General features: G+C 41.7%; 1 protein-coding gene across 5 annotated transcripts in view; it reads left to right on the forward strand.

Annotated features, from left to right (window-relative positions):
- Positions 1-1,359: 1,359 nt before the first annotated feature.
- The window catches only part of atp11c (ATPase phospholipid transporting 11C (ATP11C blood group)), a 54,562-nt gene continuing 37,077 nt past the window's right edge, over positions 1,360-18,844 (forward strand). For all 5 annotated transcript variants that reach the window (XM_080035001.1, XM_080035005.1, XM_080035003.1 and 2 more), the window contains exon 1: positions 1,360-1,879. In XM_080035001.1, coding sequence (XP_079891127.1) covers positions 1,853-1,879 — 27 coding nt within the window. In that variant the 5' untranslated portion in view covers positions 1,360-1,852. The remainder of the gene's footprint in view (positions 1,880-18,844) is intronic.

Below are 18,844 nucleotides of genomic sequence, written 5' to 3' on the forward strand. Positions count from 1 at the left end.
CTAAATATTTAAGAGCACATGCATTAAAAAAATCCTCATTGATCTCAGCATGGCTTCTGATGACGCTTACCAAGAACTGTGATAAAGTTGACTTCAGGTCTAAGGAACATAGTTGTTTCCTTTTTCTTGTCCCGCAGGATTTCAGCTTATTCTGCATTTTTTTTTTGCTTTAAATTGTGCAACGATAGCACCAATTGTCCTTAGGTCTGCACATTGTAACCAATGACACTAATTCAGATGTATTTTTCTATATGAACCAAATTAAATCTGAATTCAAATGTTTCAGTCTCGCAAAGTTTGCATGCTATGCTTTTCTGCCAAGACAAAGCTGGTATAGCAACAACGGAGACCTTTAAGGATGGCAAAGTGGATGTCATCAATTCAATTTAAGAAGACTGACAATAGGACACTTTTTTTCCTTTGAGTGAGCCAACGACGATATTCCTGCTTAACCCCATTTACTCCAACTTTTACGAAATGCACAAGCCATGAGTATTTCCATGACAAAAGGATTGCATTTTTTTTCCAAACAAAGGTTGAGAAAGAGTCCCTTTTAGTTGTTGACAAGAGCTGACTGGACATTTGATGTTAGAGCTCATTAAGTCTAGTTAATATTTTGAGTTGCAAGCTCATTCATGTAAACTCATCTTTATGTAGGCCTAGTGATCTTTGCGAGCTGTTTTTGACCTCACTGTAATGGTTTACCTTTTATGGCCATGTTTGCCTTGGGTTTAGTAGGCTACTTTGATGATGAGAGCTCCTCCTTCAAGACAAGTCCTGGCAACACATTTCATATCCCTAAAGGCCCATGTGGCAAGAGACATTTCAAAGACATCACTTATTTAAGTAACAAAAACAATTGTTAAAGGCTGGGGTAACTATTTTATATAAGTTTGATGGACCTTCTAATTAATGGAAAACTTTATCAACCAATAATTAGGATAGGCTACCTTATTGTATACAAATCTCAATACATTTTAGATTATTTTTAAAGGATAACCTATTGCAAATGCTACAAGAACAACTGCATCTGTGGGTTCTGCTGAGATTCTCATAGGCTATATCCACTTGAAGCTTATTATCCATTATTCTATTATGAGGGTTGAGCTGTCAATATAGAAAATCCGCTCTGTATCATCTATCCAGAGGCTTCTACACAACACTCAGTGATCCTTGAAGTGCAATCACAAACTGCTATCTCTCTCCTGCTAATCTCCTGCATAAAGCATGCAGGGGGAAAAAAAATAGGAAAAGATTGTAGTTCTAATTTAGACCACGCTACCCAGAATGCAATGGGAGCGAAAGTCGCCGCACCTTCGCCGGGTGGAGCTTGTGAACGTGGGAACGCTTGTGGGTTGCTGCGGGTGGCTGGAGTAAAAATTGTTTGACAGGGAGGTGAGGCGACCTGTGCACAGGGGATAGAACGGAGAAGTTAGTTTCTCTCGAGTCGGAGGCAGTTTCCGAGTCAGCGGAGAGGCTCACTTGAGAGCGACAAATGATTCGCAGGAGTCCAAGCAACAGGGCACGGAGCGAAATGCCAGGCACTGTCTCAGCCTTGAGCAGGGGGAAGCGCGACTAGTAAGACACCGCAACGCGGAAAAAAATTCAGGGAGGTGAGAATGCGAATGGTGCGAAGAAGATACCGAAATCAAACGAAATGGGAACGATGTAGCGTCGCTGCGGCATTTCATATAGCTAGAACTCACGTTAGATAGCCAAGGAGCTAGCAGGTTAACTAACATTTTACATGTAAAGTTATCCCCCCGAAGGAGCTGGAGCAGAGCCCGGTGGCGTCTGTTGAATCACAAGAGTTCAACCACTATCAGCGAAACCCAAGAAGACAAATAGGAAGATGCTACGGAGAAGACTGAACCGCTTGGTATGTGTCTGGCATCTCTACACGCACGCACGCACCCGCACCCGCACACACCCCCCCACACACACGGTTAGCTTATGCCATCCTCCTTCTCGTGCTAGCGTTGTAATGTCTGCCGTTATTCTGCCCTGAATAATTGTTGCTGGAATTTGCACTCATTTCCCGTATTCGATGTAAATGCGTATATAAAAAAAAAACTTGGGTGACTTCACACCGCCCGACAACACAAACCAGATGTTGCCTCACTTCATTGCTCTAGTGAGCCAGTTAGCCTGACTGCTAGGCAAGTTCTTCTTGCCAAGCCAGGAAGTCACGACAGATGTTGACGTTAGCTAAACTCATAGTTATTATAGTGGGCTACACACTTTCGGGCCGCATGCGGGAAATTGTTGCTCTCCTGTGTTCTGTGTTAAACAGCCTGTGAACTACTCATGCATTATAAGTGTTTCTACCTGTCTCAAGAAACCTGGGCTGCCTTATATCTTGGGTCCCAAAATGCTAAAAATGTGCTCTATTTCTAAACGCGCTGAGACATGCATGAAGAGAATGTGTATTGGTATTTTCCTGTGCTGCCTTCCTGGTTAGCAGCAGGGTTGAAACAATTAGACCTACTTGTAAGATCGATAAAAGTATCTACAGAAAATCAATCAGCCTATCTGACACTTGATGAATTGTTTCGGCCCTTTCATTTTGCACTGGTTCTTACTACTTACGTTTGTGGAGTTGCTGTTGATTTCATTATGAATCATATGATCAAATAGAAAATCATCAATTGATCTAAACATTGTAGGGGAGCCCGGGGCTTGTTGGCACACTTTTTACTCACTGCCGTATTTCTCTGGCATAATTTTTATTTCAATATTCTAACCAGCAGAATATGAAAGGTTTAAGTCTCAGCTATACATGATTATGTTTTAATTGTTCACAAATATTTTGCAAAATAAGATGGTATATGATTAAAGCAATGTTGCGCATGTGTGCCAACCAGCCCCATCGTGGGGCTGGTTGGCACACGTTAGGGGGCTGGTTGGCACACTGTTAAAATGTGACACTTAAAAAGAATTAAACAACCAAATTAAAAGTTTGATCATTTAATTTAACCAATAAACAGTAAACATGAAGATTTAATAGATTATCAGCCCATATTTTAGAACCAAACAACAATTTGAAGCAACATATCAGTAGGATTATTGTTTCGTTTGTTTGCCCTAATGTGTCAGAAGTCTATTTATTAACAAAATACAATAATATACCTACTATGAGTGCTTTCTGTGTTTGTGAAAGGTAAAATGAGCAACCGCTAGCAGTCAAGCTAGAAAATATTAACTTGATTAGCATTTATTAACAAATATTATACAATATTATTAATTCCGATTACATTTCAAATTGCAATTTTGTCCTTATAGGGTAGGAATATTAATAAAAAAACATATATAGGCCTAGTAATAAAAATAACAAGAAGGTTTTAAAACTAAGGCCTATTTTTACCTAAGGATTACAAATCAGAAATAACAATTTTGTATGAGGTCAGGGGTCACACAATTTTTTAAAGGGACATTAACCACAAAAGCCATAGTATCCCCGAAACACATTAACAAAAACACACACAGACAGACTTGTAGCCTATACACACATAAGGAAACAAATATACCTTCATATATAATAGCCTACATGGCTTACCATCATTTTTTTACAGTTTTTGTCATGTGCCAACCAGCCCCCAAATCAGTGTGCCAACCAGCCCCGCTCACATTTTAACCAAATTTGAGATGGAATTGTATAAGCCAACTAGCATTCCTCATCACAGACTATGAAATCTTACATTAAAATGTAGCTGATTCTCATGTTTATAAACTATTTATAACACATTTACAATATCTCCAACTTTCACAGTTTTATTATATGTTTAGTCAAAAGACCACTTTTTTACTTTCGCTACTATAAAACGGAAATTTTACCCTCGCCAAAAAAGTTTGTTACTTTTACATGTTTTAACATAGTAGATGAGTGCAAGTAAAGAAAACAGACATTTTGATGTAAAAATTTTGTTTCTGTGACCTTCCAAGGACCAGAAAATAGGTGTGTGCCAACCTGCCCCGTGTGCCAACCAGCCCCGGGCTCCCCTAATGATCAAAATCATAAAAAAAAAAAAAATCAATACTGATGATGATTCTGCAGCCCTCTTCTGGATGAATAGTGGTAGTTTCTTATTGCTACAGTCCCTCCATGCTCTGATGCTATACTTTGGAGTTAGTGTTTTACCAGCGAGAACTTCTTTGACATCATATTTCATGATCTATTGCATTGCTTTCCCCTTTTTTAAAGTTATCCATTGGTTTCATTGCCCTTCTCATAAGTGTATCAGTGGGTTGGGGGTAAAGTAACTATCCCTGCAATAAGACCAGGTGACAGGTCTATATAAATGCATAACCGCATTCTCTGCTTCTTTATCATCCTCTTGTGCACCAGTAAGTAACCTGTTGTTGTTGCCTGTGGGGGCTGAATCCCCCGCTGCCAGGCTATATGAGGCAGTATAGATACTGACAGTGAATAAAGAGGAAGCAATATAATAATTATAGTGGCTGACCCCTCCTCCTGGCCTCTGCTAAGTGTTGCCAGGTCAGCTGATTTTTTCCTTGCTTCTGGGAGAGGATTGCTGCTATGATTTCTCTTGCTGTAAATAATATTTTGTGCCGGACGGCCAGCCATGGTATCCCGGGGACTCTGGTTTTCTGCCTCCTGATCCACACATCCACATCACGGGAGGTACATGTGCATCATAAGGTTGAAGAAAGATAGTAGGGAAGGTGCCTTAATGCCTGGTCTGCTCATAGCAAAAAAGGCTTTGTGTGTCTCACTTGACTCTCCCCCACCGTTTGCGCACTGTGCCACTAAACCCTTGAGTGTGTCTTTGGAAAATCATTAAAAGATGGCTGGTGGGAAACGAGTGGGGCTGGGGCTTTTCATATCAGAGAGAGGGGGGGCTCCAGCGGTTGTAATGCTCTGACAGGAATGCACAATCACACAGTTGCCTTTGATGTTGGTTCAAGCCCTTGAAGGCAGCAGCACAGCAGCATGATCTGTTAGCCTGGCGGAAATGTGATAGTACTATTCATTGTGGGGAGATCCCCTGTCTGCATGGACTGCTATAAAGGAGAGAACAGCAGCACATGCATGAAAACACCATCACCAAGGCAGCACCAACCTAGGAATCTCTTTTTTGGTACCACGGTAACATGTAACAGGCCTCCTCCCACTCACTAGCTCGGTTGAGAAACTGCATGTGTGACATTTCCTTCTTCATATTTTGACTGTGGTGGCAAATGCACCTTTTTTTTTTAACTCGGTGGCTAAGGAAACCAACGCTCCCGCAAAGTGACCCAGTCTCCTGGACACAACCCAGTTAGAGGTTGCTAGCTCGACAGGTGCTCTTACTTTGTCACGTTGACAGAAACATAATTGCTTTGAGCTTGGATTATATAGTAATATAACTTCATTCTTAAACAGTCATTCTCTAGTTCCTCCTTTCCAAGTCTGAGGACGTTTTTGTCGTGTGACATAGTAAAGTGAATATCCTTCCCATTTTATTTCCTGACAGTTTACAGTGTATATATACAAAACAGTGAATTGAAAAAATAACTGACTGGAGACGTGGGTTCACCATGTCACTTCCCATCATGCTGTTTCAAGACCTGAAGGCAATGTATTCATATTAATCATTTTCCGTAGTATACAGGGCTTCCCCCTCACCTCTCTGCCCTCCTCTCCATCGCTCTTCTTATGTCTATCCATTCTGCTGCAGGCTGCCAGTCTTAGATCTGTCTCTCGCTACTTGACTGTGACCCAGGCAGGCACCAGAGAGCATGCCCTTATACCCGACAGGAGATGTTGTTTGGTGTGAAGGATTACAAAGTCAAATGTGTTTGGAACTTGAAGCCCCAGGGCTATGCTAAAAAAACAAAACCTGTTTCTCTGGTCAGTTGAGGGCCCCCATTGTCTTGAGGTGGACAAACAAACATGTGCACACAAAACTAAGAAACTAAAACAAAACTAAGTGCCGACAATGCTGACGTGCATACAGACACACAACTGCAAGTTAAGGGGATTTTGAGTGAACATTAACCACACAATGGTTAAATATTATTAACAAAGGGGAAGTTAATATTTTGTTTAGCTACAAAAAAGGATGAGAAAGATTTTTACATGCTGCTGAAGTACAGTACAGTACTTCTGTCTGACCTAAAAGTATTATATATATATATATATATATATATATATATATATATATATATATATACACTCAACAAAATATAAACGCAACACTTTTGTTTTTGCTCCCATTTTTCATGAGATGGACTTAAAGATCTAAAATTCATTCCAGATACACAATTGTACCATTTCTCTCAAACATTGTTCACAAATCTGTCTAAATGTGTGATAGTGAGCACCTCACAGGTGTGCCACATCAAGATGCTGATCTGACATCATGATTAGTGCACAGGTGTGCCTTAGACTGTCCACAATAAAAGGCCACTCTGAAATGTGCATTTTTTTGCTTTATTGGGGGTCTGGGGACTCAGAACCAGTCAGTATCTGGTGTGACCACCATTTGCCTCATGCAGTGCAACACATCTTCTTCGCATAGAGTTTATCAGATTGTCAATTGTGGCCTGTGGAATGTTGGTCCACTCCTCTTCAATGGCTGTGCGAAGTTGCTGGAGACGGCTTATGGTGGAGAAATGAACATTCAATGCACGAGCAACAGATCTGGTTGACATTCCTGCTGTCAGCATGGCAATTGCACGCTCCCTCAATGCTTGTGGCATCTGTGGCATTTTGCTGTGAGACAAAACTGCACATTTCAGGGTGGCCTTTTATTGTGGACAGTCTAAGGCACACCTGTGCACTAATCATGATGTCAGATCAGCATCTTGATGTGGCACACCTGTGAGGTGGGATGAATTATCTCAGCAAAGCAGAAGTGCTCACTATCACACATTTAGACAGATTTGTGAACAATGTTTGAGTGAAATGGTACAATTGTGTATCTGGAATGAATTTTAGATCTTTAAGTCCATCTCATGAAAAATGGGAGCAAAAACAAAAGTGTTGCGTTTATATTTTTGTTGAGTGTATATGTACCTCATGGTTTTTTTGGTTGCATTATCTACTGTGTTTCAAAATGCTCCAACCAAAATCATTTTCCTTTTTATGCACTCAGGTCAGTCCTGCTATTAGATACTCATATGAGTGAGAAGCTAGTACAACCTGTTATGAACATAAAGGGGATTTTATACAAGGAAGAGTCAGCGATTCTGGAGAGTCCTTTTTGTCAAAATCGGTGAATATTTCCTCACGATCTGCTTACCGTCTAAAAAAAATCGAGTGTTAATACACGGCCGAAATTGTTATGTAAACAAAGGGGGCCAACCGTAGCTAGCAACATGCCTTTTTACAGAGCCGAGGCTGTGCATCAACACTATTTTTTTTCAGTTCATGCAGGAAGCAGCTGGTGAGGAGATAATCACTGATTTTGACAGAAGGTGGTTTTGACAACAAGCATTCTTTATAATCGCTGACTCCACCTTTGACTGATGAGATAAAAGGGTCCTCGGAGCAGATTTTCTTTTTTTTTAGGCGAGCGATTATTGTTAAGGGCACATCTGAAACCACTGTCCATTAAGGGTTTGGGTCATCTTAATTAGCCCATCTGTTTGATTAAGAGAGATGCGTATATCGATTAGAGCCGTGCTCAGTTTTTGTGCCGCCGTTGACTCATTGCACGGTGAACTGAGCCGGGCGAACGGAATTGCTTACTGTGATTTCCTTTTCTCTTCCTTCCTCTCTCTCTCTCTCTCCGTCTGGCCTCCTGCATTCTGCCCAGTAATGGAAACCCGGCCAAAGGAGCTCATCTGCAACACACAGCAGGATAATACATATATTCAGTGTGTGTGTGGGGAGGGAGGGAGGGAGGCAGTGTGAAAGAGTACAACGACCGGCTGTGGGAAAGAGGGCCTGGCGAAATACAGTACAGAAGTGCGGAAAAACCCTGCGTGACTCAAAAAAATTGAAAAAAAGTGGAGTGAAACCAAGAGAGGGTGGGGGTGGACCTGTACCCTCTTTGCGCCTCTCTCATCTCCTCCTCCTCCTCCTCCTCCTCCTCCACTTCTTAATGGACAGACTCTTTCATGGCTTCCTCCTGTAGTGGTTATCATCATCGGAGTGGGGGTGGACCATGTTTAGAGACGAGGGGGGGACCACGGATGTTTTTTTTTTTGTGGCAATTTTCCACTTTCCTTTTTAAAAGCTATGTTGAATTCTCAGTTTGTACCTCTAAATAATTCAGGTAGCTTCATTTATTTTTGAATTCCCCTCCACCCTATTCCTGCCTGACCCGCCCGTGTATATCTTCGCCAGGCTGCTGAAAATGCACCCTCATCATCCATATATGTATACACTAAAGGGCTCATCCAAGAGATTCTCCTTGTGCCATGCCTCAGCTCGAGCACTACACCCAGAGAGCGTTCGCAGTGAGATGTGAAGAGAATGCTGAGATGATTTTTTTTTTCTTTCTTCAGTGTGTGTGTCTGTGTGTCTATGCCTCACTCTCTGTGTCTGAGCACGTGGGGAGAAAGAGAAAACGCCAGCATCTGTGATGTTTTGTCATCCCGGTGTTTCATTGTCACCTGAAATGAAATGATAGGGTACTACCACTCGACGCGTTGACACGAGGAGAGGTATTTGCAAAAGCCCATGTTAGGAATTAACGAGTGTTGAAAAACATACCAACATGCGTGCAATGAGCCAAACCCATAGGTTAAGCAACAGCCTATGATTAGTATTTCTGCGGCACACTCTCTCTCCCCAGCCAGGCAGAAGGTATTGCTCAGTCACAGGGAGAAAAAAATTAGTATTTAATATTTTAAAAAATATATTTCCCAAATAAAACATTTACAATACCTACAAGACGAACACGAGACACCAGTACAACCCCCTCCCTCCCCAGACAGTGCTATGAAGCAAAACATACAGAACCCATATGATAACATATAGATGGATACTTTTACGTATACATACGAATATAGGTAAAAAGGGCTTTGGTTACACGTCTTCAATAAAAAATTTGTCTTTCGAAACGTGTTCACAGTTCATTGGGGAGGAAATGCTTGTTGAGAAAGCCCAAACCCACATCAACTGTGCCCTCCGTGCAGGGGAAGTGAAGAGCCACATTGATTTTCGTCATTAGTCTCGTTACACTCCTTTGCCTTGTCTATGGATAATTAATTGAATAGCAATTACGGTACAGTCAGTTAAGCCCAGTGCATTATTAAAGATAATGTCATCAGTATATGGGCTGTGGCTGAGATGGAGATTTTTTTCTTTAACGCTCGTCAGCATTGAGATGCAATGTAATGTGGTTATAGCAATGGCGCCCTGCCAGACATGTTGGGGTTGGGGTGTAGTGTTGTATAGTTTAGTTAAGTTACCAAACAGATACACCACGTCGATCAAGCACCTTCATCTTAAGAAGCTGAATGTGATTTGTTGCACACGAAAGAAGGAGCACTGAGAGTATGTGCATTTGGCTGGAAAAACCCTCATACTCCCATTTATGGCTACACCACTTTCAATTCTCTTTAATTATAGATTAAAGTGTGACTAGGCTGCCGCTTCGGAAATGTGCTCACTTTTCCTCGGTCTCAAAAACACAAAGTGTGGAAGAGGCTTTTTTCCTCCTCTCCGTAACAACCCTATTCACTTCACTTGGTTAATTTTTTCTCCAGGACTTACTGAGCTGGAGGATTTTCGCTGTGAGGACAAAGTTCAATCTGCAGAAGGTGGACTAACATGTAATCTCAAAACATGAACCACAAGCCTCCAGTAAATGAATGTTTTGAGCCTATAAGCCAGTTAAAAAATAACCTGCCAAGTGAATGTAAAAACGCGCTCCCTCAGTTTAGTTTTGTGAAGGTCGGGCTACATTCTTGTCTTCTATTTAGTCTTTGTGAGGTTCTGTTTTGAGGAACACTGTGCCTTAGATACACTCATTGAATGCTTGACTTGCTTATGCATTTCCTGTTGAGCTGTACATGGCCATCTTTTTTCCACAATATCTTTTTTTAATCATCGTCTTTGATGTCAAACAATAGCTGAGGTAAACTGTGCCCACGGTGGCAATAGCTTTCCCAACAGTGATCTACAAAGTTTGTATTCACATGAGCTATGGGACTTTCCCCATAACAGCAACTTTAGTACCAAGTCCCGAAATGTCGATGTTTTTCATAGGTTGTACATTTCAAACGTTGCCAGTAGACCTTGGGGCGTTGCACAATCGCTGTCTGTGGCTTGTTGAGGCGACCACATGAATGAGGAAGCAGCTCTAGATGAGTTCCCCCTCCTCCCCATTGTCGAGGGACACAGTGTAATGTAGGCCAGTACCAGCCCTACTATGGTACAGAGCACTCTGTGTCTCGTACAGCTGCGGGGATGCTAGTAGAACAATGGGCCTTTGCCTATCCCACAACAGCTCCTTACCATCAGCCCTCAGCTCAAGTTGGACTGTTATTTGCTCTGTGGGGCTCATTCATTGTTGTGAGCAAACAGCAGAGAATGACCTAGGATATTGGGACTGCAGACTATGCAGTAGGGCCAAGTGTTGGTCAACCCATGATGTGGGAACTTTTGTTAAAGTTTCACTGTAAAATAGTAATTAACTAGCCATATTCCATAGACAAATCAGGTTAGTCCAGGTCCCTTTTCACCACATTCTCTTGGACTTCAGTCATGCTGTTGTTTTTCTTTACAGTTGTAGCTGCTGCATTACCATACAGCCCCAGTAGATTTTTACTGTTCATACTTAAGAAGAAGCCATTATTGTTTACTTACTTGATACAATTTTACAATTTCTTTTGATATTTATTTCTCTGCACAGTTCTTGACCTTTAATTTAAAATATTCTCTTTGAAAATCTTATGAGGGAGTTGTCAATTTTGCCATCCCACTCTTTGAAACACTCTCATCATAATACTTTTCAACTAATGTACAGAAACTATTCAAAACAGCTCAAATGAATTGTTTTGGAATCCATGAGCTGGTGAAATTATACTAATAGATCCATTACACCACTTCAATAAAATATATGTTTTTTTACACTGGCATCAGCGTGTGTAAAATAGCTTTATTATTGACTTGTTTGTTGCAGAGGAAAAGCAATAAAGTGGTAAACACATTTTCAATCCACTGTAGTGACAAACATTGCAATTTGGGTTTGACGTGAATGCTTCTTTGTGCTCCATTTCCTTTAAAAAAACACGATGCAGCCTCTGTACATCTCCTGTAGCCTGGGCGATGAGCACTTGGATGTGTAATCAAAACTGAGAGAGCTACAATTAGTGAGACAGAGTGAGCACGCTGGAAAAGGACAGGTAAGTGGGCTGACCAGAAAAACAACAGAATGAAAGCGGGGCCAGATAGAGTACTGCAGCAGTGACTAACAGCATTGACTCAACACGGGCATCTTTCCCCAAACATTCATCTCTCCACTCTATCCAGCCTGTCATAACAGCAACTTTATGTCGCAAGTTAGGGTGTTTTTTTTACTGTTGACTTAACTGTTTTTTTCTTTCACTTGACCATTCCATTACTCACAGAATACCAATTGATGTTTAGGACTAGATTTGCTCTCTTGTTCTAGTTCTTCTCTTGGGGCTGTACCGCTTGCATTATGTGGTGAGAAGAAAAAAAGCTGCTAATAGCTACTGCATTCAGCTGCTGCAGATAAGGTTGACCTGTGATGAATCCACTTAAGCTGAGAGAAACATCATAAAACCTGATAGGACATGATAAGATGTTGTTAAGTAGTTGTAAAATGATGAAGGGGACTTGGGCCACTCACATGCACACAGCCCACTACTCTTCTCATGCACTGGTACAACCAATTGAGTAATTAAACAGTTGCAGTTGCTCTGTTCATTTTTTTTTTCGCTCAGCGAATTACATGAAAAGGACACAAAGGTCAAATGGCAACACGGAGTCTTAGCCACAAAGCTGTCGTTCTCTCCCCTGTGAAGCTGAGTAAGTAGCACACACACGCGCAGGACATAAAGGAGTACAAGCACAGGAGCCAAGTGCTCTCTCTCTCTCTATCTCTCTCTCTTCTTCTTCTTCACACAGCTCCCTCACACCTCATTAAGTGTCTTTAATTCGATTTTCTAAGGTTTTTTTTTTTCTTCTCAAAGCTTAATGGCATCCAGCTCCAACATTCCGTACTGAATGAGCCTGGTGATTTTGTTCCCTGGCTGCTGTATCCAAGTGTCAGTACCACAAGAGCAGACCAATCGGAAAACAAAGCCTAACCTACCGTATACGTTTGAGGCTTACTTTTATTTTATTTTTTTTCAATTTGCTTCAGCACTTTTGTGAAAAAAAAGTTATAGGGCATTGATTTAGTTTGAGCACAAAATCAATTTGTGTCAGGGTAAATAAGACATGCACTACCACCATTGGCACATCTTTTTTTTATTCTTCCCATTTAAGGTATCATCTCTATTTTCTGTTTGTTGAAGAAGAGATGCTTGTCAGATTAACTTGGCCTGCTGACACCAAACTCCCTTCCCCTGGAGAAGCACACTTGAGCTGCCGGAGAGACACACTTTAGTAATAAAGCTGAACCACTAAAGATGCCAGCAATATAACAAACGTTGCTGTCCAGAGCAGTGCTTGGAGCAAGAACTGCGTAACAGTATGCTCTGCCATTTGAAAGAGTTGCAGGCCATAAATGGCAACGTGCTTATGTTTATGAAGAGGGTCTTGGAGGCCACGTTGCGTCACGGAAACTGCATGTTCTGTTTTAGTCTTGTGTGTTCCACATGTTGGTCACCAAAGGTTCACGCATAATGACGTGTCTGACCAATGCAAAAACAGATTAAAATTCAATCAACTCCCAACCAATAAGGATACGTTAAAGATTTATTTTGGATTAGTGATCTGATCTTCAATAATAAAAAACAGTAAATTCAGTTGCCTTTAGATGCAGTGCTCGTAGATAACGTAGTTTGTTGTATGGGTGTCTTAAGGCTTGTATATCGTGCATGGAATCTGTTTGGTTTTTAGTCTGTTGTTGAAACAGATTATGTACAATCTTGCAGGTTGTTTACACTGAGTCACTACCAAACTACAAACACATGTACAATGTAGGGATGACCATGGTTAACCTGTTAACCGTTAACCGTTAAGAAGATCTTTAACCGGTTAATACTAAAGGTTAAACGGTTAAAAAATATTAAATCATCTTAATTCTCTCAAATCCGACTCTTATTTTGATATCGCTAAACCGGATGTAAGAAAGTGAACTGTGTCAAAATGCATTTACATAGGCTACTGGTCCCTGAATTGTTTTTAAATGAATATGCCGGTCCTTGGAACAAAGAAGGTCGGGAGCCCTGCTGTAATGCTTCAGGTATTTCACTATAAAGAGGCTACATTAAATCTTAACGGTTAACCGGTTAATAACCGTTAATTCTTGTGGTTAACCGGTTAAAGAAAAAATTCTAAATGGCCATCCCTAGTACAATGTTAATTGAACGCATTAATCTCACAATAAATGTTCACCTATTTAAAACGTTCGTTTAGACTTATTATACTACTTGTTTGATAGCCTTGATGAATTGTAATGCACTACAATACAGGACTACAGCAGCAGAAGTTAGTCGAATCGACACCTCTCTGATACAGTGTCAGACCTGGTTACATTTGAAAATTATACAAAATTCTAATTCAAGTTCCACAAAGGGTACACTGTTGTGTGACTGCCTTGCACTTTTCTGGTTTACCCAGTGAGTGTGTCTGATCAGCTAACAGCATGAATATTGTGACAAAGCGGCATATTCAGTGAATAGTGTTATGGTGTGACAGGACGCAATGTCATCAGACCAGAGTCATCATTGGGACTTTGGCAGTATCTGAATGCAGCCTTATATTCCCCCCTGCTCTCTGTGAAGCTCCTTACCCCTCTGTCCCATTCTGTGCTCAATTCACAATGTGTGCATACTTTAATTTAGACCAAATTTTATCTATGGTTTCAGGCCCCCTTAATTCTCTAATGCACCATTTCATTTCTGACTGAGCAATTACATCCCAGCTCAACAGAGCATGGGTTGTTATTTGCTTTATTGATCTCCGTCCACGTTTTGTATCTAACATTTTTTCCATCAAAGATGAATCTACTGTTTGGTATTGACATACTGGCACTGGAATCTTGGCCACTTTACCCGTTCACATCATTGGCATTGAGTGGTTTTGTTTGACCTTTGACAATGAGGCAAAGATAATGCAATCAGTTTTATTTTTTCCATCCATTAGCATTTCTGGTGTGGTCTTTTAGCCCACTATCTTGTAGATGAGCATGGCGATGACGTAACTGCGCAAAAATAAAGTGGGACCCCATGGTCCGACCCTCATTGTATTTAATAGTGAATCCGCTACTAAATCAATGGCCATTCAATAGTTATTTTCTTATCTTTAGGGCTCCAGGGCTTTGACCACTTCCTCCTTTTTATATAGAATCCCATTTTCAGTATGAATTATGTGTATTGTGTGGGTAGGTGCCAAAATATGTTTTTTGAGAATCATCTCTGAGGCCTAAAGCTTGCCTTAAGGCTACAGGAAAACCTGCGACCTTGAAACTATGTGCATCATTTGCATGGCTCGTGTGCACAATCATTCCTGAAGCGATGGGCTCAGGTGAAAGATTGGCACTAGCAGACGCCAGCCAACTAATACTGTTGACTTTCTGACCTGTTATCCTGAAATACAAGCTAGCAAAGACCTTTGCAGGTCCTTTGACTAAAGGCTCATTTGGTTTGTAAATAGTTCCTTACTTGCATTTTATGTTTAAGTGTGCACAGACTTTGTTGCATGATTGCTTTTTCTTGTCCTACATTGTTACTTAATGTCACGTCGGTCGTCCGCATTGTTTAATATCTGAAAATGCATTTGTAGATGATATTTTCCAGAGTAAACAGAGAAAGTATAGCTGCCAGGAACACTGCACCTGAAAAGAGAGGGTTAACAGTGTAGTCCATGGGGGTGTTCTTAACTGACCCCTCCTCCTGGGGGTTCAGTAAAGAAGAAACCTGGGCCTCCAGGTTTTTTGGATTTTAAAAAACCTCGATGTGCTTATTAAATCCTTGTATTCCGTACTTTCACACTCATTCTTCCTTCATCCCTCTCTCGCTTTCTCTCTCTCTCTCTCTCTCTCTCTCTCTCTCTCTCTCATCCATCCCTCTATCCTCTGGCAGCCAGTTCCAGCCGAGTGTCAGTGTGTGCCGAGCGGGTAGGGGATGGTGGATTTGACAGCCATACTGAGGTTTGAACATGGGCTGCTCATGCATAAGTGAGAACTATGTAAGACAGCCTTCTAAAATCCTGACCTGGAGGAGAGACAATGGTGAATTTCAAAATCGAGATGAGGATTTTTAGCCTGGTCCTACCAGACCATCATACTTCATTTCATTTGTACAGAAGGTCTGGAATCGCTCAATTGACAAACGTTAACTAATTTGAAGACGGGTGTCTGTTGAAGTTTAAAAGTACTGGATCTGCCCAGTGCCACTCTGGATCTGCCAACCAATCGCAAAAAGTTTGGTCGTGACTCCTTCTGTTCGCTGATTGGACTGGCACAAATTTGGCTGGAGAAAACCCACTAATATAGGGGAGAACAGGGTTATACGTCACACGGGTTGGTTGTCACATTTGTTATATCTCAACACCAGAAGGCACTGTCTGTGAAATTGTGGTATGGAATTGGGATCAGAGGTCACCTACATAGTCCTCCTTGGAGTTAGACAGCTGAATTTAAGGTGAGATAAAATATTTAGCTCCTAAGTATTTTTCTTCTAGGCTTTTACACAATGGATGTATGACAAAACACTTGTTACCCCTAAAAACAGTGAGGGGAAAGCTATAGTTTAGATTGTTGTTAGTTAGCTAACTAGTTGTTGGATGGTTGTAAGCCTTGATAATAGCGAGAAAATTCCAGTTTGGGTTGGTCGTCACATTTTTTGGGGGGTTGGTTGTCACATGTTATCCAAAGGCTGCAGCCAGGAAAGGAACCCAATAACGAAAGAAAATGTCAAGCTGTATCCTCACTGACACCCTAGAAAAGGAAATAATAGAGCAGGAAAAGGCAGCTAGCATGCAAAAGGAAAAAAAAGGCTAAAAAATCAAAACGACCCAGTGCATCCCAAACTAGACCAGCCCCAGTGCACTCCACCCCAACTGGGGAAGAAAAAAACGGAAGAGAAAGAGACGGGAGGAGAAGTGTTCATCAGATGAAGAGAATAGTTTGTTTGTGGTTTGTATGGAAACGTTTTCCAGCACCCGTTCAGGGGAGGTAAGGGAGAAGTGTTGTATGTGCAACCAGTGGGCACACAATCTCTGCTTAGTTGGAGTGAGCAGACCCTACATTTGCTATCACTGTAACTCAGATAGTGAATGTGTGAAGCCAAGTTGAGTAGGCTATCATTGTTAGACCTATTTTTTGTGTTCTTAATGTTGTTACCTAGGCTGGTCTTAATATGGCTTTCCTGTTTGTTTATTCCTTGCTCATTTTGTGTTAAGATGCATTAAGTTATGTAGGCCTATTTGTCAACTTGACAATGCAATTAAACTTTCAAATTTAGTTCTGCATTCTTGCCTTCTTTTTAAGATTGTTCCCATTAAGATTACATTGTGATTATTTACTATCTATGATTGTGACAAGCAACCCCATAGTGTGTGACAACCGACCCCTTGATGGGGTTGGTTGTCACAATGTGTCAGGGTGTCTTTGATGATTAATTTCTTATTTATTACAATAAGTTGGAAACTGAGAGGGATACACATTTCAAGCCAACACCTTGCTTCAATTTAATGTAGGAATGACTATTGAAAGATGCTTTGGTGATGAGCAATTCACACTAGAGTAAAAAGTGTGCCCTACCGCACCCCCAGACTGACTACTGAATGAAAATGAGTATGTAGGCGGGCTGTGCCAGGCTAGAGAATTTTGCCTATTTTTTCAGTTTTTTGTACCCTCAAAGGCGCACTATGTAACTTTGGGTCCGTCAGAGAAGTGAACATTTTCTCTTAATAACTGGATAATCAAACTTTCCTCACAAGAAAATTGGATCCCTGGAACACTGTTTGAAGTTAGAAAGAAAAAGACTCAGGAAAAGTTACTGTTTCACTGTTGTTTACATTAGCAGGGCCCACAGTTTGGTTTACAAACATATTCTAGTCTTACGTTCAAGTTCAAGTTCAAAGTTTTATTGGTCACATGTTTGCAAAAATAACATTTTACATACAGTGAAATTAAAAAGGGTTATCACTCTGTCATTGTGCAAATTACTGGAACCTGAATAAATAATAGGTAATCGTAATTTAAAAACGGACATCCCTTATAGGTCATGCCATACAAACAGTAATTTAATAAAAAAATTAAATGTTATATAAATATAAAAGTGCCTAGAAAGTGGTGCAGAAATTGCAAGACTGCCAGCTATAGTCCACCGGAGTTAAGCAGTCTAACTGCCTGCAGAAAGAAGCTCCTCCTCAGTCTCTCAGTCCAAGCTTTAAGGCAGCGTAGGCGTCTGCCTGACGGCAGCAGGGTGAAGAGGCCAGCATCTGGGTGAGAGGCGTCTTGCCTTATATTCCTGGCTCTTGCCCTCACCCTCTTGCTGTTCCAGGGTGGGAGGGGTACCCTGATGGTTCGCTCTGCTGAGCGCACCACCCTCTGCAGGGCAGCCTGGTCGCGTGCGGTGCAGCTTCCATACCAGGCTGATATGCAACCTGTGAGGATGCTCTCCACAGCCGCAGAGTAGAAGGATGAAGGAAGTACAGCTGCTGCCTTGACTTGGAAACCAAGTGTTGTGTATGGAGAGACCATGATAGATCCTGAGTGAGGTGCACCCCTAGGTATTTGAAACTGGGGACCCTCTCCACGGGCTCTCCACTGATGATGAGTGGGGTGAGCCCACTGCCCTGCTTCCTCCTGAAATCCACCACCATTTCCTTAGTTTTATTGATATTTAGGGCCAGGTTGTTGGTCTGGCACCACAGTGCCAGGTCTGCCACTTGGTCCAGGTAGCCCTGCTCGTTGTTTCCAGTGATAAGACCCAGCACCACGGTGTCATCGGCAAACTTGATGATGGAGGTTGAACTGCTGGAGGCTATGCGTGTAAATGTTGTAGAGCAGTGGACTCAGAACGCACCCCTGGGGGGTACCCGTGTTGAGGATCAGGGGTCCTGACATAACACCTCCTCCTACTCTGACCACCTGGGGGCGATCAGTGAGGAAGCTGAGCCACCAGTTACACATTTGGGTGTTGATTCCCAGCGACCTCATCTTCTGGATCAGGCGAATTATGGTATTGAATGCCAAGGTGTAATCTATAAACAGCATTCTCACATAATTCCCTCTCCCCTCATCAAGGTGGGTCAGAGAGACTGCAGATGGCATCATCCCTGCTCCTGTTTTCCCTGTATGCAAACTGGAGGGTGTCAAATGAGCTGGGCAGGGAGGAACTGATGCAATTCTTAATCAGCTTCTCAAAACATTTCATCACTGTTGATGTCAGGGCCACAGGATGATAATCATTCATGCATGATGGGTTATTTTTCTTAGCAGGCCCTTCCAGACTTGTGCAGGGTCACCCATATTGAAATCGGCTTCCACTTTGTCCTTATATCACTGCTTTGCCTCTTTCACAGTCCTTCTTAAGCCATAGGCTGCAACTTTATATCCAGTCATGTCACCTGAAATGATCCCGGCATTATAGGCGGAAGTCCGCACTGTTAATGCTGCCTTGACAGTTCCATCTACCCATGGTTTCTGATTTGGGAAGACTTTTATTTTGACAGCCTGTATGGTCTCGCAGTATAGCAGATTGACGTAACTCCCAACCACTTCTGCCATTTCACCGACGTCAT

This window comes from Ammodytes marinus (assembly GCF_949987685.1).
Source record: "Ammodytes marinus genome assembly, chromosome: 10".
Taxonomy (NCBI): Eukaryota; Metazoa; Chordata; class Actinopteri; order Uranoscopiformes; family Ammodytidae; genus Ammodytes; species Ammodytes marinus.